The sequence below is a fragment of the Eulemur rufifrons genome, chromosome 6 (genome assembly GCF_041146395.1).
Source record: "Eulemur rufifrons isolate Redbay chromosome 6, OSU_ERuf_1, whole genome shotgun sequence".
Lineage (NCBI taxonomy): Eukaryota > Metazoa > Chordata > Mammalia > Primates > Lemuridae > Eulemur > Eulemur rufifrons.
In genome coordinates this window covers 23,840,970-23,857,770 of record NC_090988.1, presented here as the reverse complement: position 1 = coordinate 23,857,770, position 16,801 = coordinate 23,840,970, and the positions used below count along the sequence as shown (strand labels likewise).

The following is a 16,801-nucleotide window of genomic DNA, read 5'->3' as shown; positions in this document are numbered from 1 at the left end:
TCGCCGACTACCCACTCCCAGAGCTGGGTTGACAGTTCTTTCCGCACCCCCCGCCCCCCACCTCCAGCACTTGCAAAATATTGTGCCATTTCCTTCTGGCCTCTGTGGTTTCAAATGATAATCCTGTCATTTGAATTGGTGTTCTCCTGGTAAGGTGTTGTTTCTCTCCGTCTGCTTGGAAGATGTTCGTCTTTGTCTTCAGTTTTAGACATCCAATTATGTTGTGTCTTTGCATTTATCCTGTTTAGGTTTCACTCTGTCTCTTGGTTATGTAGGTTTGTGTCTTTCACCATATTTGGGAAGTTTTCAGCCTTATCCTCTCTCCTTCTGGAACTTGAATACAAATGTCAGGTCTTTTGCCATTATTTTATAGGTCCCTGAGGTTCTGTTCATTGATTTTTTTTTTTTTCCCAGTCTGTTTACTCTGTTATTTAGATTGTGATCAAACTCCATCAATCTGTCTTCAGGTTCACTGATTCTATCCTCTGTCATCTCCACTCTGTTATTGAGCTCCCACACAGAGATTTGTATTTCTGTTATTGTATTCTTCAGTTTAACAATTTTCATTTGATTCTTTTGTGTAACTTCTATTTCTTTACTAAGATTTTCTATTTTTTTAAATTGGTTTTAAGATAACTTGTATTTGCTTTTTGATACATTTTAAAAATGGCTGTTTTAAAATCATCTCAGTGTTGGTGTCAGCTGTCTTTTCTCATGGAAGTTGTGATTTTCCTGGTTCTTGGGGTGACAGGTGATTTTCAATTATAGCCTGGACATTTCATCTATTATGTTAAGGGCCTATGGGTTCTATTTAAATCTTATTTAGCAGGCAGTCACCTTGTTTAGCTTTAGCACTCAGGTCCTGACCTATGTTTGGAGGTTGTGGGTCAATAATAGCATCCTTTTTAGAGCTTTTGTGGTGTGTTATTTTGATTTGTTTCCAACTAGAGAGGCCTCTTTGTCCCACAGGCCTGAGATTCCGCTGGCTGGGTATTTTTGTATTGGAATCTCTCTTGTCTATGTTGTCTGTCTGTCTCAGTATCTTTGGACAGGGAGTCTTAAGGCTGCTGGGGCAAAGTGGCTTCTCAGGCTGTGCTGCTCGTTGTGGCTGAGTCCCTCTTGCTATTGCTGCCTGGCCAACCTGGTATCTTGGGGTGGGGCAGGAGAGGGGAGTCTCAGGCCTAGCAGGAAAGGACTCTTCCCAAAACCATTTATTACTAGTGGAGCTTCTGTTATTCCCTCTTGCTGGTGGTGTCTGCCTCACCCAATGGTGTCAGAGAGGCTCTGATAGGGGGAGGAAGGAACATTTGTAGGTTGTCTTCTGCTCCTGCAGTCCTAGGGTTCTACTCTAATTAACTGCCTTTTTACTCCCTTTCAAGGTTTTCCTGGGTCATCTCTTGTGTATTTCCAGGATTTATAATCACACTTAGTGGAGAGAAGCAGGGAGACAGAAGTCTGCAATTTTATTTGAAATAAATTCTCAGTCCAATTATTTTTATATTCATCATAGCTTTCTGAATTATTTCTGTGATTTTCTTAAATTGGTGAGACCCAGCCTAGACACAAGAATTTGGTAAAGTTTGGATTGATCCTCTCACAATTTGTGCCTGCTTTATTATGAAAGAGCTATTATCATTCATATTTGAAGATTGAAAGGGTAGAAAAAAAGAGCCCTGGGATCAGAATGAGGTTCTAGTTGAATGTACCACCACACAAGATGTGTTGTGAGTATTATATGAAATACTACGTGTAATGCATTTATCACTAGAGCAAGCAGGAAACTAAGTGCCCAATAAATGTTATTGTTCCCCTTCTACACAGTCCAATTTTTCCCTTAGTTGTTTCAAGTCCCTGAGGACAGAAACAATTTGTCTTTTTCACCTTGCGTCCCTTAGGGTCAGGAAGAATACCTGGCAATAAAAATCTAACTGCCTGAATAGCATTTTACCATTTTTAACACTTCAGTTTCCCCCTAGCCACACTCTTTCTTTCTTTTCAATTTGTTTTTAAACTCATGGTTCAGTTTCCTGCATGAAGTAGCTCATCGAAGGTTCCTGCCACACCCTCCCGCCACCCCCACCCCGCACCAACTCATTTGCTGTGCCAAAAGCAGTGTTTCTTGTGTTCATGTATTTTCATGATTACTCTGTTACTCAAACATCCCATTCTTAGGCAAAGATATAAAACATTTCTTTTCCTCCTGAAAATTTTAGGTAGTAACCTCTATGATCTGGTACAAAAGGAGAGTTTCTTTATAGCACTCATTTTTTTTTTTTTTTAATTTCAGAGTATTATGGGGGTACAAACCTTTTGGTTACATGAATTGCTTTTGTACAGTTTGAGTCAAAGTTATAAGTGTTCCCATCACGCAGATATTTGTGTATTACCCTTGTTAGGTGTGAATTTACCCTCCCCTCCTTCTCCCTCCCACGTGGTTGATTTCTGTTGAGTTTTACTTCCATATGTGCACATAAGTGTTGATTGGTTAGTTACAATTTAATAGTGAGTACTAGTGGTATTTGTTTTTCCATTCTTGTAATACTTCACTTAGAAGAATGGTCTCCAGTACTCCATGGTATATACACACCACATTTTATTAATCCACTCATGTATTGAAGGGCACTTGGGTTGATTCCACATCTAGCACTCGTTTTATTTCCTCAGAGTAATAAGATTACCTCACAAGTCTCTAGCCAGTTTCTTCACTCCTCATAGCAGATCAAGAAGCTGCAAAAAAAGTTCTAAATTTAATTCCAAGTTATTGTAATCTAAAATCAAGCTTAGATAAAAATAATTAGCATTCAAATCTTAATGTCTCCAAAACCTGCATCTTATACTACCATGTAAAATTAAAGTCCAAGTGGATAGATCAGATACTCCCCTGAGCCTTAGCCTGTAACTGGGAGCCAAGTCCCTCTCCCCGATTCCGGCACAGTGATTCTGAGTAGAGGAGTTGCTCTGGGTGCTACAGGCTTGAACTGGGAAGCTTTGGGTGACTGCCTCAGTGGGACCTGGGACCTCCCCACGTGTGCAACTTGGCATCTGTGATCTCTGAGCCGGCGGAACAGCCCTTCCTGCATGGCCCTGCTTCTAGCTCTGAGGCCATGCTTCTGGCTCCTCCCCAGATCCCACCCACGAGGCTCTCACACTAGAGCTGGAGACTTTACCCCTGTGGCTCTAGAGCTCTCCTGCTAGGCCTGGGACACAACCGCAGAGATTCCAGCACTTCACCTGGACCCCAAGACCCCATCCCTGAATCTCCACCACTGCTGCTGGGCCAGCAGAACAGCCCCAAGGTCCAAAACCCCACCAGAGATCCCCCAGCCTCAAGCCACCATTACACGTGGACCTGGTTAAAGCAAACACCCACAGCCTGGGCACCCATGGCTACTGCCTAGATAGCCTCACCCAGCTGCCACTGTCACCTCTGTGGGGAGACCTCAGGCAGAACAATCCTTACAACACCAGCCTCCATGGAGAGGGTTTCACCCAGCCCCCAACTCAAATTTCCTACAGTGATCCTGGGGAACAACCCACTACCCCACACAAAGATCATCCAGCAGCGGCTTGAACTGTGGCAATCACAGGTGAGCAGGACAAAACAACAGCTGCACTACCAGCTTTTAGTGCACCCACCCCTCCCCTGCCATGTCAACATTTCAGAGTAGGAAAAAAGTGCCATTTAAGGACCTCCCCTTCTCTAATTAAGAAGGAGAGATCCTAGCAAAGGCGAACAGGTGTCCTGCAAACCTATTTATTAGCCCTGAGTCCAGAAAAGAGGATTCAGATGAGAAGAAACCAGAAAAAGAACCCTGGCAACATGATAAAACAGTTTGATATACCCCCAAGGGATCACAGTGGAGCAACAGTAGTGGACTGCAACCACAAGGAAATTGCTGAAATGACAGAAATGGAATTCAGAATAGGGATGGCAAATAAAATGAATGGAATTGAAGAGAAAGTTGAAAACCAACAAAAAGAAGCCAAAAAAAAAAAAATTTCAGGATATCAATGAAAAAGTTGCTAAAGAGCTAGAAAACTTAAGGATATGATAGAATTTAAAGAAATGAAAGTCATTTAGGGAATTTCAAAGCATAGCAGAAAGCTTCAGGAACAGACTAAACAAAGAAGAAAAATTCTCAGAGCTTGAAGACTAAGGCGCTCAAGCTAACCAAGTCATTCAAAGAGGCAGAGAAGAGAATAAAAAAGACTGAGCAATCACTTAGAGAGAAATGAGATTATGTGACGTGAACCACCATATAAATTATAGGTATCCCTAAAGTAGAAGGAGAAAGAGCTAAAAGCATGGAAAATATATTCAAGGGAATTATTGAGGAAAAAGATCCATGGTATCACCAGGGATTTAGACATCCAGGCACAAGATGGTCATCAAACACTGGGAAGATTCATAGCATGCAGGACATCTCCAAGACACATAGTAATGAAACTGGCCAAAGTCAAAATAAAGGAGAAAATTCTACAAGCTGCAAAATGAAAGCAACAACTAACCTACAAAGGAAAACCCATCAGGATAACTGCAGACTTCTCAGCAGAAACCTTACAAGCCAGAAGGGATTGGGGCCCCATCTTCAATCTTATTTTTTTTTAATTTCAGCTTATTATGGGGGTACAAAAGTTCAGGTTATATATATTGCTCATGCACCCCCCCACCCAGCATCCCCCTGAGTCTGAGCTTCAAGCGTGTCCATTCCCCAGACAGTGCACATCGCACTCATCATGTAGGTATGGGGTGGGGGGAGGGGATGGGTGTATACTTTCAATCTTCTTAAACAGAACCAACTGCCAGCTTAGAATTTTGTATCCTGAAAAATGAAGTTTTAAAATTGATGGAGAAATTCTTTTCCAGACAAGCAGACACTGAGGGAATTTGTTATGCCCAGACCTGTCCTGCAGGAAATACTCAGAATGGCATTATATAGGAATCAGCACAATAGTTACCCACCAGTGTAAAATCACCCCCAAAAAGCTAAAGCTCACAACTCTTACAAAACAATAGCACAAGAAGGAAAACAAAGCAATAAGGTACTACCCATCATGATGAACAAAACAGCATCCCACATGTCAATTCTGCCACTTAACAGTTTGAATGTTCCACTAAAAAGACATAGGCTGATTGAATGGATGAAAAAAACACAACCCAAGTATCTGCTGTCTCTAGGAAACACATCTAAACCACAAGGACACAGGAACAATGTGAAAGGATGGGAAAAAATACACAGAAACCAAAAGACAGCAGTTGTAGCCATTCTCACATCAGAAAAATTGACTTTAAATCAGCAATGGTAAAGAAAAAGATGGTCATTATATAATGGTAAAGGGAGCAATTCAAGAAGACATAAAAATCCTAAATATATATGCACCTAACACAGGAGCTCCCAGATACATAAAGCAAATTCTACTAGTGCTAAGCAAGGAAATCAATAGCAGTATCATAATTCCCAGGGAATTCAACACTCCACTGTCAGAGCTGGACAAATCATTAAAGGAGAAAATAAACACTGACTTAAACAGGACTCTAAAACAAATGGACCTAACAGACATTTACACAACATTCTACCCAATAACTACTGAATATACATTCTCATCAGCACATGGGACATTCTCCAATACTGATCATATTTTAGGCCACAAAACATGTCTCAACAAAGTCAGAAAAATCAAAATCATAGCATGTATCTTCTCAGACCACAGTGGAACAAAACTAGAAATCAATTCCAAGGGAAACAACCAAAACTACACAAAGTCATTAAAATTAATCTGCTGCTGAATAATTATTGGGTCAATAATAAAATTAAGATGGAAATTAAAAGATTCCTTGAACTGAATTACAAAGGGGACAGAAACTATTAAAAGCTATGTATTCAGAAAAATAATTCCTAAGGGGAAAATTCATAGCCTTACATGTCCACATCAAAAAGACAGAGCACAAATTAACAACGTAAAGTCACAACTCTAGGAACTAGAAAAGGAAGAGCAAACCAAACCCAAAGCAAGCGGAAGAAAACAAATAACAAAGTTCAGAGAAGAAGTAAATTATATGGCAAATAAAAAAATAATACAAATGATCAATGAAACAAAGTTGGTTCTTTGAAAAGATAAATAAAACTGATAGACCGCTTGCTAGATTAACCAGGAATAGAAGAGAAAGGACCCAAATGCTGAATCAGAAATGAAAAAGGAGATATTATGACTGATCCCATAGAAATATAAAACATCATCCATGAATACTACAAAAATCTCTATGCAAATAAACTAGAAAATGTAGAGGAAACTGACAAATTCCCGGAAACACAGAATATCCCAAGACTCAATCAGGAAGAAATAGAACTTCTGAACAGACCAATAATGAGCAGCAATATCAAAGCAGTAATAAAAAACTTCCCAGCCAAGAAAAAGCCCCAGACCAGATGTATTCATAGCCAGATTCTACCATATCTACAAAGAAGAGCTGATACCTATACTGCAGAAATTATTCCATAACATCAAGAAAGAGGAACTCTTTCCCAAGTCATTCTATGAAGCCAGTATCACCTTGATACCAAAGCCAGGAAAGGACACAACAAAAAAAAGAAAACTACAGGCCAATATCCCTTATGAATATAGATGCAAAAATCTTCAATTAAATACTAGCAAAGCAAATTCAACAGAACATAAAAAAAAAAAATTCTATCATTACCAAGTGGGCTTCATCCCAGTGATCCAAAGATAGTTCAACATATGTAAATCAATAAATGTGATTCACTACATAAAACAGAAGCAAAAATGAAGATCACATGATCATTTCAATAGATGCAGAAAAAGCACTGGACAAAATCTAGCACCCTTTCATGATAAAACCCCTCGACAAATTAGGCATAGAAGGAGCATACCTCAAGATTATAAAAGCCATATATCACTCTGGGAGGCCGAGGTAGGAGGATCATTTGAACTTAGGAGTTCAAGACCAGCCTGAGCAACAGCGAGACCCCATCTCTACTAAAAATAGAAATTATCTGGACGACTAAATATATATAGAAAAAATTAACCAGGCATGGTGATGCATGACTGTAGTCCCAGTTACTCAGGAGGCTGAGGCAGAAGGATTGCTTGAGCCCAGAATTTTGAGGGTGCTGTGAGCTAGGCTGATGCCACGGCACTGTAGCCCAGGCAACAGACTGAGACTGTCAAAAAAAAAAAAAAAAAAAAAGCCATATATATGACAAACTCACGGCCAACATCATACTGAATAGAGAACAGTTCAAAGCATTCCCTCTAAGTTCTGGAACAAGACAGATGTGCCCACTGTTACCATTTCTATTCAACATAGTACTGGCAGTCTTAGAGCAATCAAGTAAGAGAAAGAAATAAAGGGTATCCAAATTGGGAAAGAGGATGTCAAACTATTGCTTTTTGCTGATGATATGATAAATGTATGCAAATCAGTAGCATTTCTATATACCAGTAACAGTCAAGCTGAGAGTCAAATCAAAGACTCATTATCATTCACAACAGCTTCAAAGAAAATAAAATACTTAGGAATATACTTAACCAAGGGGGTCAAAGATCTCTATAATGAGAATTATAAAACACTGAGGAAAGAAAATGCAGATGATATAGACAAATAGAAAAACATCTCATCTTCATGGATTGATAGAATCAAAATTGTTAAAATGTCCATACTGCTGAAAGTGATTTACAGATTTGACACAATCACCATCAAAATACCAACATCACATTTCATAGATCTTGAAAAAATAATTCTGTGCTTTGTTTTGAGCCAGAAAAGAGCCCAAATAGCCAAAGCAATCTTGAGCAAAAAGAACAAATCTGGAGGCATCATATTATCAGACTTCAAACTATACTACAAGGCTAGAGTAACAAAAACAGCATGGTACTGGTACAAAATAGAAATATAGACAAATGGAACAACAAAAAAGAAAGAACCCAGAAAAAAATCATCTGCCTATAACCAACTGATCTTTGACAAAGCAGACAACAACATACACTGGGGAAAAGAAGCCCTATTCAATAAATGGTGCTGGGAAAACTGGATAGCCACATGCAGAAGAATGAAACAGGATCCTATCTTTTACCACTTCCAAAAATTAATTCAAGATGGATAAAAGACTTAAATGTAAGTCATGAAACCATGAAAATTCTAGAAGAAAAGGTAGGAAAAACTCTTCTAGATATCAGCCTAGGCAAAGGATTTATAACTAGCCCACGAAAGGCAATTACAGCAACACTAAAAATAAATGGGACTTGATTAAATTAAAAACCTTCTGCACCACAAGGGAAATAATCAACAGAGCAAGTAGACAACCTACTGAATGGGAGAAAGTATTTGCCAACCATGTATCCAGAATCTAGAAGGAACTCAAATCAGCAAGAAAAACCTCAATCCTATTAAAAAGTGGGCAAAAGATACGAACAGAAGTTTTTCAAAAGAAGATAGACAAATGGCCAAGAAACATATAAAAAAATGCTCAATGTCACTAATCATCAGAGAAGTGCAAATTTAAACCACAATGAGCTATCATTACCCCTGTGAGAATGCCTCTTAAGTCCAAAAACAATAGATTTTTGGCACAGATGTGGTGAAAAGGGAACACTTACACACTGTTAGTGGGACTGCAAATGAGTACAACCACTATGGAAAATAGTATGGAGATTCCTCAAAGAACTAAAAGTAGACTTACCATTCAATCTAGCACTCCCACTACTGGCTATGTATCCAAAGGAAAAGAAGTCATTTTATTAAACAGACACCTGCAGTTAAATGTTTACTGCAGCAAAACTCACAATTGCAAAGATGTGAAATCAACCCAAGTGCCCATCAATTCATGAGTGGATTAACAAAATGTGGTATATGTTAATATATACCATGGAGTATTACTCTGCCACAGAGAGGAATGAGTTAATGTCTTTTGCAGCAATTTGGATGGAACTGGAGACCATTGTTTATCCAAAGTGAAGTATCTCAAGTGAAAAATCAAACACCAAATGTTCTTCCTACTAATTTGGAAATAATTGATGGGCACACATGGGCACAGAAAGAAGTAAAATCACTGGAAATCAATAAGTGGTGGGGGCAGGAAGGGATGGGTAAAAATCTACCTAATAGGCACAATGAACAATATTCAGGTGATGGGTACACTTTTAGCCCTGAATAAAGCATTATAAAGCTATCCATGTAACAAAACCATTTGTACTCCCTTAATATTTTGAAACAAAAAAATAATTTAAAAAATAGGTAGGATCCTGAGATACACAAACTGGAAAACACCATTCTCAGTGTTTCAGTATAGTGCTTTTAATGGAAGGAAGTGCTTTATTTAAGCCCTACAATGTTGATGACAATGACGATTACATCTTGTTTATCTCTTCCAAAGTGTGTTCCCAGTTATTACCTAGTTATCTGGTTAAGCTTGGGGGTATTTCATAAGACATTAGATAGACAACTGTGCCATGCAGAAAAAAGTGCTGAGCATTCTGGCTCCACAGTTTTAATCCATTAACTCCATCCCAACTTCAGTTTCTCATCTGTAAAATGGGAGTCATAACACCTACATTTTAGAGCAGTCCTGATGTTTAAATGACATATTCTTTCATACATAAACATTCATTAAGCAATTTCATTGTGCTAAGCACTGAACTAGGTGATGACCATCTAGTGAGCATTATTCTTTTTTCAGGGAACTTACAGCTTAAAAGGTACTTGGACATGTTAAGAAATAGTTGTAAAATAATGTTATAAATGCATGAAAGAGGAGTTGTGAGGATATAGCAAAGGCAGGAAGTCATTGATTCTGCTCTGAAGCAGGATACCATGGGTTAAAGGGCCCAGTAAAGTTCCTGGTATAAAAAAAATGATACAAGATGTTTTCTTCAAGAAATGACACATTGCCTCACTTTTCTCCTTGGTCTCAGTATCTTGAACCACTCCCCTACTTTTTTTGATAAGTAGTTTGATGGCATGCTAGGAAAAAAAAGAAAACAAGAGGAAGAAAGGAAAGGAGTAAAAAGGAAAAGAAAAGGGCAAGGAGAAAATGTGAATCCTAGTTCTACTACTTAGCACCTGTGAATTCTAAATCTTCGGAATTTTTCTCTCCTCTCTAAAATGGGAATGATAGTGTTCGACTCATGGGATTACTTCGGGAAATTAACAGTATATGTGCCAGGGGAATTGTCATTATTCACGAAAAAAAAAAAAAAAAAAAAAAAACCTCCAGAAAACATTTACTTTGACTTACCGAATAAAATAGGTTAGACAACCACTTTGAACTATTTAAAAATGTATATGTTCTCTGGTACTACATGATGGAAACACTAATTAAGGAACAATATTCATCTAATACTATCTTCTGGATATTTCTTTGGCATTTCAAAACAAAACTTTCCAAATGACACCTTAGAGCCCTCTGCCAATTTTATCATAACATCTGACATCATGCAGAGGTGAAGCTCAAGGAGTTCAGAGTATTTAAAAACAAAGCAAACAAAACCTGAGTGCAACATAAAGGTGACTCAGAAACAGAGGAGGACTCATTCAGGGTGCGCAGTGCAGAACTCAAGATTTCCTTTCAGGAGAAAATTTAGCTTATCATAAATCCTTGTAACCAGAATAGATATTAAAGAAAGTCAACATTGTACCCAACTTTATTATTCAGGGAATAAAACTTATTTACTAAAAGTATCTTAGTAATGAATTTTTCTTTGCACTGAAATAGGCAGTTGCAGAGATGTCCTCTCAAGTCCTTAAACATAACCTGGTAGGAAATACGAGTTAAACACCTACTACCAGAATTTAGATCAAGATACATAATATGCTTAGAATGATTTTTCAACAGAAAAAATATGCAGCTGGTTCAAAGATACATTAATTCCTTTCAATTCAATGTCATATCATGAAAAGCACAAGAGATAATTTCTTAAATCCAATGTTTTTAGTAGACTAATTTTTTTAATATCAGAAAGCATCAAGTGAGATTCTTTTTTAAAAGCAAATTCTTTATTTCTGTAAAATTTAGAGAGAAATTAACATCAGTGTATTATACATTGCCCAAATATAACCAGTGCCATTTCCAGCAGAGAAGTTATGATCTTCATTGCCAATTAGAGCAAAACGTTAATTTTTTCTGGACTAAGGTAGTAAATTTTTCTGAATCCCTTTGAAATGGCAATTAAATTTACATAGAGGGACTCTGTGTAAAATTCTGAATTCTGAAAGGCAAAGATGCAGCAGTCATGAGAATCAAGTCATAGTAAGTTTATGTGACCTGAAAAGCACTGATGTCTTGGTATGTGTCTGGGGTCAACTGGGTACTCTGGTCAGAATGGTCCAGTGTTAGAAAAGAGAATCTCATACAATCAATTAAAGTGAGCTGATGTTCTTTTGATGTATGAATACTGACTACATCTCATTCCAGGAGCACAATGAAAACATCATGCCTATTTTCATCAATTTAGATGAATTATTTTCATGTAGATTTAAATTCCCTTTTAATCCTATCTGTGGCATTTTTTTCCCTTAATCTGAGTCTTGGTTATTAAATTAAAAAAAATAAAAAGAAAATGAAGACTGTGTCTAAAACATGACTTGTTTTGTAAATAAGATTAGAGAAAATAGAAAAAAATCTTTTTTTTAAAAAAAAAAGAATGACTGTGGGCTTCTGACTAAAAGCTCCAAGTTGCAATTCAACATTAATTATATTCTATGAAATTTCCAATGTTAGGCAGAGATTTCGCTCATTAACTAGAACAATTTTACAATGGGCAATATTGCTCTTGTGGGATTGTTACCTCTGCAGAATAGCATTTTATTTAACAGATAGCATGGACTTCATAAATATCCATTATCAGTGCCTGAAAACCAAACAACTTTAAAAGTTAGCAGCAGTTTCTGCAAGTACAAAAATACACATTTATTACATAACATATGGTAGTAAAATTTGTCAAGATATATTATACAAACTCAAAGCTTTTTAGATAAAGCATCAGTCTAATATATTATAGATTGGAGTATATTAAAATGACACGTAATCTGTCTTCAAATCATACAATATGTAATACTTTACAACAATATTAACAAACTTCACATTAAGTATTACAGGAGTATCTAAGGGAACATAGAGAGTAGGAATGGTTAATTAAGAAACCTCAGCAATTATTTTCTTCAATGCTTCAAATTGGGTGGATGATTTTCTACCTGCCAATATTAAAGAAAAAAATGCTAGAACTATTATTTTGGTAAATAAAGAAGCAATTTCTTCCAGAAAGACACTCCAAGCTCTAAGAGTTTCATTCACATCTTGTTCTTTTTTCTTTCTTTTTTTCCTGGTCCCCTAGGAAGGATACACATCTTGCAGTTCTGACAGTAGTACGCCCTAAGGGTAAGGAGAGTCCCTACTGACTTTATATATTATACCACAAAAGATGCATATGGATACCTAATGAATCTTGACATATGGGAGTGGTTAGTTATAAGGTGAAATTGACTTCACATCTGTAACTGAGATGGCCAGTGTCATGAAGGAGCTCTTTGGACACAGAGTTCTGAAAGTTAATTATAATAATTAGGGGAAAAAGGGCCATGTCCCCAAGAGGTAGGTAGCACCTATATAGCTAATACTGAAATAACTTCTTCAATCTTAAATATTTTTTCCTCCATAACTTTAGGACAACAGGGAAAGAACATTTGATATGACAGTTTCCTGGTGATTGACAAGAAAAATGATTTGGAATAACCTATTTTGTGGGAGAAAGGTCCATTTGATGATGGTAGACTGAAGAGATCAAAGGGCCTCTAAGCAACTTCTTATGGATAAGTAGTTAATGTGAAGGAACATACGCTTCCATTCAGTGCCATCCCTTCATGTTGGCTGGCAAGGCCTGACAATCTATTCCTAGCTGAGGAGATGTATTGTTGTAGCCTTTAAGTCAAGAGACAGGAGAAAGGTCCACAGATATGAAATAAACTAATAGGGTATAATCCATGAACCATGGGACAAAAATATGAAAAAAAAACTCCTGGAAGTAAGAAAACCCAAAGACAATGACTGTCTCAGCAAGCCTGGCAGCCAGTTGGTGGGATATTCTATTCTGTGACTCTTTATAACCTGCCAAACTCTAAATTGCTCTCTCAAATGCCAAACTACAAACATCAGAAAAAGGATGATTTATAAATAATTTTTTCTGGCCAACTGTAATCTAAGAGGCAGGGCTGCAGGGAAACATTTCAGCACAGAAGTGCCATGCTTGATCACATGCTGGTAACAGTATTTGTGTCACTGAGAAAGGACAGTTGTTTGTTGCAGTCTTTTCCTCAACACTTAGATAGTGAATGGCGTCAGGAGGTCACCTTCTAAGCAGGAAAATTAATAGAATAAATAGGAAAACTTGTATTTCTGAATAATGTTCCCAGAACAGACACTTTTTAAAGGGCAGACTATTTGGCAAAAATGTAATGCTAAAGAGTTACGTTACCTAAGTGTTTGGGAGGCTTTCCCTTATTAATGCACTACGAATCCTGAGAAGATGAGGATATCATGAACAACCACTTCCTTTTCCCTCACAGCTCTTTTTCCTGAGGCCTCTGTAAAGTACTTCATCACTAATGAAAAAAAAAAAAAAAAATCAACAAATGGAGCCAAAAAAGAACCTGACATGATGCTACTCATGCTACTCACTATTTTCTCCACTCTGGCTGCCTGAATGGGCTCATTCCTGGAATGATTCTGTGAGGACATGTGACTGTGAGATGCCACAGAAATGGCCACAGGCTTAGATTTAGGGAAAAGTTTTTACGTGCTTTTCTTCTTAATGCTTTAATTAGTAGCATTTTTGTTGCCTACTTATTAAAATGTAGATGGTTTCTCTGCACAACTTCCCCTCTCCCCAGTCCCTTACTCTTCATTTGTGACATCCTGGTCTTATCAGGACACTGATCTCACAGACTGTTCACACAGGCATGCTTCCTCTACAGAAGATGCTTTCTCTCGCCCCTCTGCTAGTATCTCTGAAACCAAATGGCAGGACCAACCCTGTGTTTTAATAAGGGAAAGCCTCCACACTTAAGTGACAAAATTTTTTACCATAAAGTTTTTGCAAAATAGTCTTAATAAAGAGAATTATTTTGCTTTCCTAAGTATTAGCAATGACTATCCTTATGCTACCTCTCCCAGGTAACTTATACAAAGGGGGGGTCATAATAATTATTGTCTTTATGTTGTTATTATTATCCCAGTTCCTGTTTTTGTGGATATCAGTTTCTTACTGTAGTTAAATGTCTTTGGTTAAATGTTTGTCCCCAACATCACAGACCGCTGCAGGCCCTGAGTCTGGGCTGGTCACAGCCTCCACAGTCCAAGAGCTGGCTGAGGCTCTTTCACAAGGCAGGGAAGAGCTCAGGCCACCATGCTCTACTTCCCCATGTGACTTCATACACAGCTTGAGTTTGCTTTCCACCAGGCTGAATCGAGAGCTACAGTGTCCGCCTGAGTCCTGGCAGGGAGAAGAACCATACCACTGGGCTGACTGCACAGCTCCCAGTCCCGCAGCTGCCCCTAAGGGAATGTCGTTCTGTTTCTCTTGCAGTGAGATGTCTTCTAGAACACCAGAAGCATTTGGAGGTAGCTCCAAGGGTCCTTTCAGAGAACCTATTTTCTTTTCCTCTGGTCTGGCAGCTTTTGCTTTCTTTTTGAGGGACCAGTTTTTCAAACTGGCCACACCATTTCTCAACCACGTTGTAGGATGAAGAGTTACAGAATGTGTTTGTGAATGCCATTCTTTGATGTCCTTTTTTGTATAAGCCGGGTAACTGCTAGCCTGGCCTAATGAGGGACCAGGCATTCCAGAAACAAGGCTGGAACTGCTAGAGTCAGAAGAAAGTTTTTCTTGTTTTCTTAGAGCCTGAAAACTGCAATCTATTGGAGAGGAAGTTTCAGTGGGTGTAAACAGGGAGTGTTCAGAAATCTGAGAAAACGCACTGTCCTGGGAGCTCCCAGGTGTGCCTGATGGGGAAGTACCTGGAGAGGATAAGCTGGAATAGCTAGTCCTTGGGCAAAGGTTTAATCTTGGGGGTAAAACCTTCTCAGTGTTTTGGTTTGTGGCACTACTCTTGCCCACCTCAATCCCCAAGACCAAACTCTGACTAATAAGCTTTTGTCCCTCTATTTGCAAAGACTTATGCCGTTTGAGATAATCCTCTTCATGCAAGAGAATGGATTCCCAGCTGCTTTTATGCTGCTTTGAACAAATCCCCCAGAGAAGGGACAGCTTGCCTTTCTGGTCATCTATGTTGGGCTCTGAGCAGCGCCGGTGTTTCCTTGAACTCTTGAGGGCATCTGCTGTGTGTGGTGGGGAGTATCCAGATGTTGTATCCACGTCAAACAGCTGGTTCTTGAAATGATCCTGTGAGGACACAGAAATGGCCAATGGCCTGGACTTACTCCAGAGTTTCATATAATTTCCTTCATCATCAGGCAAGATTTTCTTCTTAATGTTTTGATTAGTGGAATTTTTCTTGCTGGTATCAGTGCTTGTGAATAGACTCTGTTTAAAACATGTCTTAACCCCTTCCTGGAGGGGTTGATTCTGCTTCAGATAGTCCTCGTCTTTTTGACAGAGAACAGCATCACAGCTGGACTTGCGTAGCTTTTTCTGATAAAACTCCCTGAGATAGGAAAGCTTTGAATCCAGATAGTGGATGCTGGGCTCTGAGCAGCGCCGGTTTCGCCTCATGATTTTTGCAGCATCGGCTGCAGCTGTGGACAGGCGGCGGGGTGTGCCAGACGGGGCCTCGGCAGGATCCTGTGGCAGGATGTTCGTGCACATTCTAACGTTCACTGGCTTGGATTTAAGAGGGCGTTCCATTTGAGCATGTTCTTCTTTAGAATGGTCTAAGTCAAAGTCGTTCAGGGTTAAAAGGTCTTCCACTTCAGGTTGGTCAAGGTCATAGTCACTGAATGTTAAAATAGAGTCCATGCTTCTGCTCCCCTGGCCAAGTTTCTTTACCATGTTGCTGCCTGGGGTATCAACATCCTCATTTAGTTCATTTTCCAAGCTGTCATATGAGGAGTCACTCAGTTGGAAGCGAGAAATATCTGTCAAAAAAAATCAAACCATGATTAACATTTTTACTTAGCACAAATACAGCCCATGCTGCCTTAAAAACAAACTATGGTCCTTAGTTTAATTCTTTTTTCATGTAGAGTATTCAAATTCCTACTCCTAAGAAAGAAAGAATCTTTTAAAATCTTCCCAAATGTTAGTACAGAATAAAAGAAGAAACACCTATTGCAGTATACTAGACTTATCTCAGGTCCTGATGAGTGGGCTTTCCTTAAGTAAGATTTTTCTCAAAGCAAGGAACATGTCATAAAACCATATGAAAAATATGAAGGAATTAATGCCAGATATACCTAGATTCTGAATAAGATTCTGCCTTGTAACATGGGTTGCTGGTTGTTATACATATTAATAATTAATTCTAGTCTTAGAGAATCCACTTACTAACCTATCAATTTCTCTTTTATAAAGTTCTTTAATATCCATTATCTTATTTAATACTTACAGTAACCACGAAAACATTATTTTTATCCACATTTTATAGATGAAGATACTGATGTTCAGTGGCATGGAGAAATTGGTCAAAGGTAACTAGTAACTGGTGGTACAGGAATTCATATTCCGGAAGGTTGTTTGTTTTTGGATTCAGTGTCCCCCTACCCCCAAATGATGCCAGTTGTTTTCAAACCATCTCATAGCACATTAGAATTCTGAGAAGTGTCTCAGGGACCAG

General features: G+C 38.4%; 1 protein-coding gene across 1 annotated transcript in view; it reads right to left on the bottom strand.

Moving 5' to 3' along the window:
• Positions 1-14,280: 14,280 nt before the first annotated feature.
• The window catches only part of ARHGAP20 (Rho GTPase activating protein 20), an 83,304-nt gene continuing 80,783 nt past the window's right edge, over positions 14,281-16,801 (bottom strand). The window contains exon 15 of the mRNA XM_069468962.1: positions 14,281-16,103. Coding sequence (XP_069325063.1) covers positions 14,281-16,103 — 1,823 coding nt within the window. The remainder of the gene's footprint in view (positions 16,104-16,801) is intronic.